Genomic DNA, 12107 nt, shown 5'->3' with positions numbered 1-12107 from the left:
ATAATAGCCTGGAAGTCCCTTCCACTATAGGGTGGTCACCGTCTAATCGGACTGACAATTACATACGCTCCGACGGACGTCTTGAAATAATTATTAGATTCATCACCATTCAACATTGCAATTAGGTAACCTAACAAAGGAAAGTTATTTATAAACTGGGATTCAAGTACAATGAGAATAAACTGAATCCATGTACTTATTTCTTTACGACATACTTTTCATCCTTTATCAAATCTCTTTACTAAAACTTATTTCCCCTACAGGCAGTATCCTGTTCTTCCTGACCATGTTCCTCATGGATGGACCAGTAGAAACCAGCGAAGCCACCAGCGCTCCAAAGACCACAGGTCTCGACAACCGAGCGTTCACCCACGATGAGACCAAAAGCGGGAGGAGTCTACCTTCACTCCCAGATGATAGTCGGTTGTAGATCGTCAATTGACTAGGAACTTTATAAAAACAGTGACGTATTGGGTTTCAATTTTGAATTATTCGTATGTAGGTAGGAAGTTGACACGATTAGTCAATTGACGTACTTTTTATGAGCGACTAAGTTTAATTCAGTTTCAAGAAATCATTTTTTCTTTAAGAATGAGAAATTATGGCGTCAATAATTTCAGAGTGCGAAAGAATTGACTAATTTTATCGATTCCCAAGTTACTAAATCATCTAATTTAAAAGTCAGGGCTATAATGAAGTGTTTTAGAGAAGTTATGCATGGGAATTGTTGATAAAGAATGTCAACTACCTAATTCGATTACTTAGAGCCGTTTTATAGCACGCGCGCGCGCGGTTTACTTCTGTCACTGTGACAGTATGTATCTCTTTTTCTCTTCATAAAAGGGTAAAAGAAACAGATATACTATCACGGATAGTAAGTAGGTACTGCCACTGTCGGCCACAGGCCCACGGCGACCAAAAATTCAACCGTGTGCACGCGCTTTTACTTTGTATGATTCCTATTGGCAATTGGCATTTTTTACGGTTCAAATGTCAGTTACTGGTATTTTGCAATAAAAATGTGTATTCTGTGTTCTGTCGACTGGAATGTGGTACAAAAAGCCAAGCTAAGAAGCACTCTATTTGGCCAAGAATGACTAGGGCTCTATGTAAATTCTTGGCACAAACTTAAGTTTAATTAATGTTTTTATTTTATTTTAATTGAAGTACAAACTGAGTTCAAATACTGCATTAACAGGTTAATATAGTTTATTAACCCATTCCCTGTCAATGAGTAGACTCTTTCAAAAAAATATGACTATGTATCATATTTGATTCATTTGACACGAAGGGATCTACCCTATTAAATACACAAGTGACCATAAAATAACAAAAATAAAAATTATAAGTAAGTAACTTGGTATTTAGCTGTAAGTTACTGAGAGTGATCAGTCTTTAAAATTGTTTAATTGTGTCATTGGGTTACAACAACCTTCAATAATACATAAAATCTCAAGTTCAATTAACTTTTCTTTACAAACTACGATACTTAATTGGCTATTTAGTATAGGGAAATGAACACTGTATTTGCATAATCTCAATAAAATGCGTTAATGCTTTATATAAATTTGAATCTCATGTAAAATAGCAATACTAAGAGAATGAGCACTTAGTATTAACATTTTTATGATGTTTCTAATTAGATATTCAAATAAATAAGTACTTAATATGCAATAAGTTTTTCATACATAAAAATCCATGGCTATCAGGAATTTCGTAGTAAAGTTTGATCAGAAAATACCAAAATATGTTACTTACTACTATGTAGTTAATGATAAAGTTAAGTCTAGAAAATACAGATTTTCTAATTACTCTTAATAATAAAAAACATAATGAAAGAAGCAGTTTTTGATGTGATACGAATTTTGTACATATTTATTTTTTGTTAAGCATCTAGTTATTGTAAATAAAATAAAATGTTCAATGTTTATCTTGACTTTGTTTATTCAAAAACCTCAAAAACTTCATAAAGATACTTTAAAACTAATTCTATTCTACAGCAGTCAAAACCTTACTTTTGCCTTGAGATTTGTATTTGAATATTTTTTCTTTCCTTCGTGATTTCCAACATTTTGTTTCTTCTTTGGATAAAACATATTCCCCACTTACAACAGTGGCATTCAGTTTTTCTGAAAAAAAATAATATATTTAAGCATAAAAGTATGGCATGTAAAAGATTTTACAAGTACCCAATGTTTTGGTATAAATAAACTAATAGTATGTGAAGACTTATGGTCCATACAGCTTCTATCAGGGGGCATTATTAGAAAATAATATTGTTAAATTATTAATTCAATTACTTTTGTAGTCTGATTAATAAAATATTTGAATTTGAATATGACATGTATCAAATATGATACATGTTTTTTAAAAATCAATGTTGAACTAGATTTTTTTTAAACTGTGGATCTATGTTTTACCTATGGATGGAAGGAATATTAAAATTATAGTATTTATTCACCATTCTCATCCATATTATTGTATTCAGTATCCTTCTTCTTTTTTCGAAGCTTCTTGGCCTCCGCGTTGTGTGACTCTGTGTATGTGTCCTTAGCGTCTTCATGGGATAGGTACTCCGAAGAGTCCCTAAATAATTTTACACCACCCTTGATTTTCCTTTTCCTGTAAAAATGCAAAAGAAATATGAACTCAAAATGTCACTAAGCCATAACTTCGAATTATTGACAAAAATACAGGCTATGTACTTCACTATCAACAGATCAACGGCTCTCTTTAATTTGTTAAGCAGCAACAATGGAGTAATGGCCTACGCTCCTTATGGGTATGTTAATACTTACTTAAAATTATTTTCAACATCCACAAACTTTATCTTCTTATCAATTATCGCTGATATTTTGGCGCCAATCTGCTTCTGCATCTCTGCTGGTACCTTCACATCGTTGTAGTGACTTGCTACCTCCAGATATCGTTCAGATTTTAATTCTGGTACCTCTGAAATTGTATGTTATAAAAACTCGTTAAACCTTGATAAAACTCAAACTCTGTGCTATACGAGCCTATAGGATTCTGTGTAAGATAAAATAATATGTTAATTACGTTGTTAACAACAAAATAATAGGTCTATTAAACAAACAAAACCTAAGATTCTAGCCATACCTTTTGCTTTGCTTTGTTCTGGCTTTTTACCCCGTGATTGATCAATCAGTGTAGTGAAAGATGTATCCACAGCTTCTCTGAAGCGAGATAAGTCCTCGTTATCAGATGAATCCGACATAATTAGGCAAAAATTTTTGTTTTTCTTATTAAAAGTGCAAATAATCACGCTACCATGCTGCAGTAAATTTTGACGTTGATTTGTTATTATTAGTTTACGAAGCTAGTATACAAAAATTTACATGTTTTTCTTTCTTAATTGAAATTAATTTCCACATTTTTTAAATCTTGAAAAGCTTGTGAAATCTATTAATTCTCATAACAGTTATCCATTATAACGTATAGATGGAGCGCAAAAAATAGTAATTTGTAAATAATTTGAGAAAACAAGTCTACAACCAAAACATAACTCTAGAGCTCTATTCCAGTGTTGCCAGTCGGGTCTAGTCAGAAGTTACCAGAAATATATAAAAAAGTAACCTTTTTGAATAAAAAGTAACCTTCATACGGGGGGGGGGGGGGGGGGGTCGCGGAGCGATGATTGTGTAAGGTTGTTCATGGATGGAAAATGAATACAATTGATCATCTAAATTCGAAAAGTGACCAGTCGTATAAAAACGTTTCATGGATTTGCGTTTTATTATCGAAAAACATTCGCTTAAACTCATTTTTTTTAACAAATAATAAATCAAATTCAAGTTTAAATGCACTTTATGACATAATTTTTAAATTGTCACTATTAATATTTTTTACTGAATAACCTGTAAAAGTTAATTCTACAATTTCTGAAAAATCACCTAAAAGTAACCTTTTCATTAGTGTAACCTAAAAGTAACCACTGCAGTTCAAAAGTAACCTAAAAGGTTACAAAAGTAACCTTCTGGCAACACTGCTCTATTCGGAAACGCTCAGCTAATTTCAAAATCAGCTGATTGTCAAAAGTATGTTCCATTTTTGCTGATAATGTTAATTTTGAGAAAATCGATCTAAATCCATTAAAATTCTTTTTTTTTCTTAACATTATTTGAACATTTTCACAAACGTGTCAGTATTTTGACACATTAGTTTCCACAAGAAAAGAACATCCTTGTCTTTGAGGTTATCAATATCAAAATTGTAAAACATCGAACTTTAAAAATAATTATTTAATTTTCACACAAAACTGCAAAAATAACATTCGAATATGACAGAATATAAAAAGCCACCCCTCGACCCTGATTTAGGAAAGTTTATGGAGAAGAGTGACTATGATTCCCTGGCCAAATATCTTGTTGGAAACAACAGTAGGTTTCGCGAAAACATTATAATTCCAAGAGTTCTGGGCCCTGTTATTATCAAGACTAATGAAGAGAAGATGATTGAGGCTGCAGTCGAAAGCTGTCCGTTCAAATCTTTCACGAGCTGTGTTATTGGTAAGGTTATAAATCCTCAAAATTTTACGACCATTTTTTTACAACATAGTCCCCTCGTATTTACGTAAAAAAAATTTTTTTTTCAGGGTATGGTCTCGGAGCAGCTGTCGGTTTGTTCACATCGTCCCTAATGCCAAACGTAACAGATACCACAGCGCAACAAACTCAGACAGCGCGAGAAATATTGAGAGAAATGAAAACCTCCATGCTTAGTTATGCAAAAAACTTCGCGATGCTCGGCGCAGTATTCTCTGGTATTGAGTGCTGCATAGAAACCGCTAGAGGCAAGTCGGATTGGAAGAATGGGACTTACGCAGGAGGAGTGACAGGCGGATTGATAGGATTAAGGGGTATGGCTACTTTTAAAATTGTATTATTTCAATCATCCCAAGCATTCAGTTGATTGGTTTCATTTACCAATAGGCTTAGATTAATAAAGCCAATAGGTAATCATTCTGCTTACTTTCATGAAACGCTAAGCCATGTATCAGGATGATTTCAATACAAGTCTTCAGTCATTCAGTCTGCTAACTCATGATGTTTTCAATAACATAAATTTTTCTACTTTTTTAAAATTTTGAAATATTTAAAAAATCTATATAATATGCTAGTGGCCACCAAAAGATGACGCTAATTGTACACTCCGTCGCGATAGCGGGCTTTGCGTAATCACGACAATGTTTGATTTATAATTTACTTCTCAGAGATTATCAAAGTTAGTAGGAAAAAATGCTGTGTTTATTATTAATAAGTACCCATCAAAAACAATACTTGTCAAAAAAACCAAGTCTCGCAACTCAGTTGTTCTACGGTAAAAAGTTGTGAGATCCATGTAATACCAAGTCCAGGCCAGGAAATCTTTAACGTTTTACATAAATTATTGACTTGGCCATCGCACTAAATAATTTAATTTACACGTGTTTTCATGCGATGGCCAAGTCAATATATTTATGTAAAACGTTAAAGATTTCCTGGCCTGGACTTGGTATTACATGGATCTCACAACTTTTTACCGTAGAACAACTGAGTTGCGAGACTTGGTTTTTTTGACAAGTATTGTTTTTGATGGGATCTCATTTCTTTTTGTATTTTGTAGACAGCAGTTATGTATCTAGAAAACTGGACCGAAATTGAAAAATTTTACTCGACTTGGCGGTTGCACTACCGTGCCCCCAAATCTCATTTCTTTTTGTATTTTGTAGACAGCAGTTATGTATCTGGGTCATTCCATAAAAATCTGTATATTTTCGACGTCATTTTGTCCGTAACTTTTTTAAGATGCTTTTGAATACTTTATTAGTGTAAATTATAGTTTATTAATTAATTATGTTATGTCTAAAAGGGCCAGTCACTTTATGCTTTATTTTAGGAGAAATTATAATTTTCAATTTTTTCATACTACATTACTCCTATATGACTTGTAATAAAGTATAAAACTTATAACCTTAACATTTATAGATAAGTTAATATACATAATGTAGTTGTTTTGTTATTATCACTATATAAAAAACATCATTCTCTAACTAGTAATTTAGTCCCAAGTGCCGTTTAAAGCTAGGGCCTGACGCTCTAGGGACTGACGATTTGGAGTAAAACTTAACACAAATGCAGATTAACTTTATATTATAAGATGCTTAATACGATGTGCCGAAAATAGCCAAAAAACCACACGTAAATACCAATTAAATTATATACAATTTCTTATTGTAATCAATAAAGCTACTCAACTAGGGACTGACGAAGTGACTGGATTAACACATTTTTGCGCAACAACTGGCACGTTTGCACTAATTCAAAAAACGGCTACCGCAAAGCCAGTATGGTATGAGGATAACTTCGTATCGTACTTTAAACTCAACTAAATGTCATTCACTCTAAATACATATTAAAGCGCAAAATTATAAAATCAGTCCGTGGCGAGGGAATGACGCTAAAAGCTGTAGACTCTTTTTCAACTAAAGAAAATCAAATTATTGTTTATTGAAACCGCAAAATATTAATAGAATTTGGTGTAATATACATTTAAATAGATTATTCGTTAATTAAAACAAAGGATAAAGTTGATGTTTTTATAAATGTGGGTCCCAAAACACAAACTTTTGGAGTACGGACATGCCTAGGGAATGACGTTTTGGGTCATTCAAAAGGAATTTAAGATGTTTTAAAAATAGTTTCAAAAAATATTAATGGGTGATGAATAAAGCACATTGCGAGCTGTTATTTAACAATTTTGGAACAAAATATTAACAAATATTTCATGTGAAATGTGGCGCGGACTAAGAGTTGACATATTTTTGTGGAATGACCCATCTAGAAAACTGGACCGAAATTGAAAAATTTTACTCGACTTGGCGGTTGCACTACCGTGCCCCCAAATATTTTAGTTTTTCTTTGATTCATACACCAAACACTACTTATATTCCAAATTTGAAGGTTCTAGGTCTGCTAGAAGTGCCTTAGAATTTTGATGATCGGTGAGTCAGTCAGTGAGTGACAAAATTAAGTAACTTTGACCCGTTATAATTCTTAAACTACTGGTTCAAATTGAATGAAATTTTAAATATACCGTGTCTTTACAATGCCTGCATAGCTAATGAAAATTCAGCCTTCTAGTTTTATCCACAACGAAGTTACAGGCAGTCGAAAATGGCCTGAATTGCTTCGAGAAAAGGATGGTACGGCCGTGCCGCTTTTTTGCTCGACTTGGTGGGGGCACTGCCGTGCCCCCAGATTTACAAATTATTTATGAGATGTTTGTTTTACAGGTGGTCTGAGGGCTGGTGTATTCGGCGCAGCTGGGTTTGCAGCATTCTCCACAGCCATCGACTACTACATGCATCAAAGGGGTTAATAAATAATATTGTAGTGTTAATAAAATAAATAATTTAGTTCAATCGTTTATCTTAAACTGCTTCTTTTTTACCTCACTTATTTATTAATTCGGAATTTATTAAGCTGCTTTTATTATTGAATTCAAAACTGATGAATATTTTTTTATTTTCTCTATGCGATCAGTCAGAAGACTATGAGCAGATTTTTTCTGTGATTAAAAGCTAAATATAAGAGTAGAATCCCCACTGGGACTCCCTCCATGATTTTTCTGGCTCTACATGTCCAGATTGTGCCATGACTCATATTTGTAATTTCCTCCACGAATGTGCTGATGTTTAGGTTTTCATGGAGTTATAATAGAAAACCTCAGTAGAAAACTAATGCAACATGCCCTCTCTGGGCCTTTTCAAATAAATATTGACAAACTCGTAGAAATCTGAAAATAACGCTATTTTTAGAAATAACGTTATTTTGAAACGATTTCATGGAGCATCGATTTTACGATTAAATTTGATGCTGGCCACACCGTAACTGCCATTTTAAAAAATCAACAAAAAAGCAACGGACTGAAAGCGAGCGTGATTGATTTTTTGGGAATTTCTTCAAATCATGTATTAAATGGTATCGGAAACTTATTCTTAGTAAAAGAACAATATATCTCGAGCTTATTTATGTGCTAATTTGTGAAGTGCGTTTCTGTTTTGAACGAGAAAATGAAGGATCCGTTTGCATCTGATGCCGTCGATTCTCCAGCTCATAGTCTGAAGAATATCGATGGTTGTTACAATAAAAACTTATTTAAAACAAAGTCCTTTGCTAATTCCCGTCGTGCCTTACAATCGGGGGCGGATAAGATTTCCAGGACTTGTAGGAGCATTAGAAACACCTTCGGAAATTTGTCACAGGTGAGTTATTGATATTTTCTTGCGCGTGCTATTTTTCATCGTATCTCTTTGTTTTTTCGTAGAGATTTAAATGAATTAAAGGCAAATCAAACAGAATAGATCCTCATACACACTTTCATAATGAATTCAGTGAATTTAAAACGTATTTTAACCATGAATCACACACCTCATTCACAAAGAAAAAGTGATGTGTAGATGGCTAAGTACAAAGTAGTTTATGAATGATTTAATGGAATAATTACCTGTTTAGTAAATGTAAAGTTACATCTTTAAATAACTGTTTAATTATTGTCTTGCTTTAATCTTTTATTTGTACCTAAATAGCAAATTCTTACTATAAGAACACCTCATAATAGACAAGAAACTCAAACTAGATTTTAGTCAAATTAAATTATCATACTTGATGGTATGCATTACTTATAAAATCACAGCATGTAACTTCAACATACCTATCCCCTACCTAAGCAGGCATATTGCACATCTACTGTGAAGTTAAAAAATAATAAATCATTTAATTCTATTGAATGCTTGTGCTTTAACAAAATATTGTTGTACAGCATTTCAGGCTGGGAGGCAGGCGGCGTCACCGGCTGACAGAGACTGGGTCTCCGTGCCGAGTCCCAACTACACCGGTAGCCAAAAAGAAATCGGTATGTATTTACTTCATTCATAGGTTCGGCCAAACCAACGCGATCACACGGGATCAGCCGGCGTGCAGCGATGGCGATCAATGCATTTAAGTCTGGTCGCCATCACTACACGCCGGCTGATTAAGACTTATAAAATAACAACTCCAGCTCGCCAGCACTCTATCTAGTAAAATTCGTTCAGTTCTGTTACTACAACTAGCCTTTTGTCTGGCCCCTCTAGACAAAGATTATATGATATTTTCTACCTGACTGCACCAGAAGTAGGTTTGTGTTTTTTCATTTCTGCTTTTTTATGCTCATAAAATATCATATGTTGCTGACAAAATTGTTAACTATTTCAGATATTAGCTAGAAGCCCAACCAAGCTGTACAGTCCGTTTGGCATCGAAACTCCTCACAACCGAGACTTCAGGATGTCTCCGTACATGCCTGATACACCTGATCATGGGTAAGTTACATTTATACCTAAAAAAGTCAATTAAAAACTTACTTTAATCAGGTAAAGTTCAAATTAGTTTTCTGTTGCATCTAAAACAGGTCTAACATTGCAAAGTTTTTTAAGTCCAGGATCGCAGGTAACAAGCAATCGTAAAAAGTTGCTGAAAGTGCCTGAAAAAAGAGGTGTTCATAGTTCTCGCCCTTACTATATTTATTGCCCTTATTCGTAATATAATAATATAATTCGGTTTGGTTGGTAGTAGGGCTTGTTCTAAGTCCGCCTGGCTAGCTACCACCATCGTACCTAAGTCTGTCGCCATAACAACAATGTTAACAGCATTGTTGTGTTCCGGCAGTAAAAGGTAAGATAGCCAGTTCCTCCGTGGTTGAGGATTCCGGGTGAAGCTCGCTTCCACCTTCGGCCTGATCATCACTTACCATCAGGTGAGATACAGGCCAAGAGCTTCTTCATTGTGGATAAAAAAAAAATTTGTATTGCATTTAATAATATTACACAATTTTTTCCAGATTGTCGCCCAAAAGACGCAAAGGGCTGACGCAACCATGGCACCTCCTAGCCAAGAAAAGACCCCGAGCCCTGTTCCACTGAACTACAGTCCGTTATACACGCACAATGTATCCCACCGCTTAATGTAAGGTTAGCTTTCGTAATTATTATTGTAATCGGTAAACGACACTTACAGCGAAGAAATATTTGATAAAGGTTTTTTTAGTGCAGTCGACAGCACATTTGATTATACATTTTTGTTGAAATAATACATGGTGTTGATTTCAATTCTCGCCATATTTATTTAAGTGATCTATTACGACTTGAATAAACTCATTATCCACAAAAAATAAATTACAAACGAAAGTGGAATTTTTTGCAAATATTTTCCTCCGAGCGACTTCACTGTACTCGCACACTCACTGCGGGCGCGCGTCGCACAGTCGCGACAGCAATATAATTACGCGAGCGATAAGGATGGGTAGCTTGGGGTCATTGGACAAAATTCTACGTGCTCCTGGACCAGACTATACAGATATTATAATTACATAAGATACTAATTACTATGGTGTTAAGCTAGATATGCTGTCGTCTGTACATTCTTGTGCCTTTTAACTCATCAAGTACCAGGGAGACAAGACGCAATATAAATTGTTAGCTCAGTCTAAGATAACTTACTGCCTTTAGGTGTTACGGTATAGTTTTTACATTCTCTTGCTGTAAGTGTCGGAAAATTTATGCAACTGGTGCTATATTTAAATGTATTATCTGCATACAGCTTGAATTGACTGATTATTGACTGGTTTGCATGGAAGGCTGATATCTATGGATGAGATGTTTGTAATATCTTAAAGGCTGATCGAATGTACTGTGTGTAATAGAATGATGGAATTATCATTGGAATCTCGAGAATTTTTTTGAGACTGTAAGTAATAAGCCTATAATTTCATAAGTCACCAATAGATATGGCTTATCATAAGCAGCTATCATTTCATTTATTAATACTTTACAAAACTTTCTGGGGTATACTCTGCAAAACTCATAAATAGATAGCTGGTGCCAGTGTTGACTTATTAGCAGGGAGCACTTATTTTAAAAGCATGTTATTGCCAGCTGTTATACATGATGTATTTGAATAAATTGTATAATGAATGTGACTTTCTAAGCAAGTCTCAAGCTTATAAAAATAAGTCTCATTATGATGAAATAAAAACTGCAGAGTAGGAATGTTACAGTATTAACTATCTGAATTGATCTTAAGGTTGCCTTAGATGTATTTAGATAGAAACAAAATGGTTAGGGCCAATGGTATGGTGATGGCAAGATGAGTTTTCCCATGCATTTTTATTGTTGGCAATAATATTGAAAATGTGTTGCCAGTGATTTCATTCAGTAACTGATCTGTATTTTCATTTTGACTTATCATTTATTTAAAATCACTAAAAACAGTATTATAATGTGTATCAGTATTTATACTAAGCCAAAATAAGGTGTGAAAAGTGATTTTTATACAGTTACGCTTCGCTATGACAATATTATAATCCTGCTGTAATGCTTAGGATATAAGAAGGTTCCGATTTATCTCTTTAATATATTTTTAGGCTATGAATTGATTTACATTAGTTTTATTACGGTATATTAGTTTTCTTAAGGTATTCTCTGTTCTACGTTTCTTCGGAATAATTTGGAGGTGATTCTAACGGACGGTCAGTCTCTTTTCTTACTGTAGATAAAAAAATTTGAGAAAGGCCAAGAAATTCATTACTGTAGGCCTAATAAGATGCGCGCCGTGATAACTTTTATCGACGTCAAAATGTATGGGGAAAATCGATTAAATGGCGTGATAACCGCTTATCGCGGCGCGCATCTTAGGCCTACTGATAAACAACAAATACTATTAAATTCGGCATATAACGAGTTACTTTTTCCTCCAAATTATTTTGTAAAATATAACCTAAATATAATAACCAGTGAGTATTTAGTGTTTCTTTTATGGGTATTATTTTAGATCTGCATGGACACTATGTGACCAGTTTTCTTTATATTGTATATTTCGAAAGACTGATCATCTGTAATACATATGTATCAGATTTTGGAATACCTGAGTGATGAGTGTATGATGAGGCTCAAACATTTCTTTCATAATTTGTAATTATTTGTATTACTTAATTTAATTATGTAAAACATTTACATGTAGCATTGCAATGGCTATTGAAATCATATTATAATTTTTTACTTCACATGTGTT

The 12107-nt window shown here is 33.8% G+C and overlaps 4 protein-coding genes across 4 annotated transcripts in view; 3 read left to right on the top strand and 1 right to left on the bottom strand.

Annotated features, from left to right (window-relative positions):
- The window catches only part of LOC135082528 (putative metabolite transport protein HI_1104), a 48937-nt gene extending 47009 nt beyond the window's left edge, over positions 1-1928 (top strand). Inside the window, exon 11 of the mRNA XM_063977329.1 lies at positions 264-1928. Within this exon, the coding sequence (XP_063833399.1) occupies positions 264-430 (167 nt within the window). The 3' untranslated portion in view covers positions 431-1928. The remainder of the gene's footprint in view (positions 1-263) is intronic.
- On the bottom strand, positions 1920-3326 carry LOC135082525 (uncharacterized). The gene is made up of 4 exons (XM_063977325.1): positions 3118-3326; positions 2799-2952; positions 2462-2622; positions 1920-2129 (listed from the first exon to the last, which is right to left on the bottom strand). Exons 1-4 carry the CDS (start codon positions 3233-3235, stop codon positions 1990-1992), a joined length of 573 nt encoding a protein of 190 aa, XP_063833395.1. The 5' UTR covers positions 3236-3326; the 3' UTR covers positions 1920-1989.
- An 871-nt stretch (positions 3327-4197) lies between these two features.
- Positions 4198-7434, top strand: LOC135082093 (mitochondrial import inner membrane translocase subunit Tim22). The gene is made up of 3 exons (XM_063976852.1): positions 4198-4526; positions 4613-4876; positions 7292-7434. The coding sequence occupies exons 1-3, from the start codon at positions 4298-4300 to the stop codon at positions 7375-7377; spliced, it is 579 nt and encodes a 192-aa protein (XP_063832922.1). The 5' UTR covers positions 4198-4297; the 3' UTR covers positions 7378-7434.
- A 481-nt stretch (positions 7435-7915) lies between these two features.
- LOC135082092 (uncharacterized) lies at positions 7916-12099 on the top strand. The gene is made up of 4 exons (XM_063976851.1): positions 7916-8263; positions 8821-8913; positions 9255-9361; positions 9880-12099. The coding sequence occupies exons 1-4, from the start codon at positions 8072-8074 to the stop codon at positions 9959-9961; spliced, it is 474 nt and encodes a 157-aa protein (XP_063832921.1). The 5' UTR covers positions 7916-8071; the 3' UTR covers positions 9962-12099.
- Positions 12100-12107: the final 8 nt, after the last annotated feature.

This window comes from Ostrinia nubilalis, chromosome 21 (genome assembly GCF_963855985.1).
Source record: "Ostrinia nubilalis chromosome 21, ilOstNubi1.1, whole genome shotgun sequence".
Lineage (NCBI taxonomy): Eukaryota > Metazoa > Arthropoda > Insecta > Lepidoptera > Crambidae > Ostrinia > Ostrinia nubilalis.
Note: the sequence above shows the minus strand (reverse complement) of the source record. Positions and strands in the feature narration are given on the sequence as shown.

Coding starts and splice junctions, on each gene's coding strand:
- LOC135082525 (XM_063977325.1), bottom strand. CDS start 3,235: ATGTCGGATTCATCTGATAACGAGGACTTATCTCGCTTCAGAGAAGCT. Junction 2,953..3,117: donor AGAACAAAGCAAAGCAAAAG/GTATGGCTAGAA, acceptor ATACAATTTCAG/AGGTACCAGAATTAAAATCT. Junction 2,623..2,798: donor GATGTTGAAAATAATTTTAA/GTAAGTATTAAC, acceptor GCATTTTTACAG/GAAAAGGAAAATCAAGGGTG.
- LOC135082093 (XM_063976852.1), top strand. CDS start 4,298: ATGACAGAATATAAAAAGCCACCCCTCGACCCTGATTTAGGAAAGTTT. Junction 4,527..4,612: donor TTTCACGAGCTGTGTTATTG/GTAAGGTTATAA, acceptor TTTTTTTTTCAG/GGTATGGTCTCGGAGCAGCT. Junction 4,877..7,291: donor CGGATTGATAGGATTAAGGG/GTATGGCTACTT, acceptor TTTGTTTTACAG/GTGGTCTGAGGGCTGGTGTA.
- LOC135082092 (XM_063976851.1), top strand. CDS start 8,072: ATGAAGGATCCGTTTGCATCTGATGCCGTCGATTCTCCAGCTCATAGT. Junction 8,914..9,254: donor CGGTAGCCAAAAAGAAATCG/GTATGTATTTAC, acceptor TAACTATTTCAG/ATATTAGCTAGAAGCCCAAC. Junction 9,362..9,879: donor CCTGATACACCTGATCATGG/GTAAGTTACATT, acceptor AATTTTTTCCAG/ATTGTCGCCCAAAAGACGCA.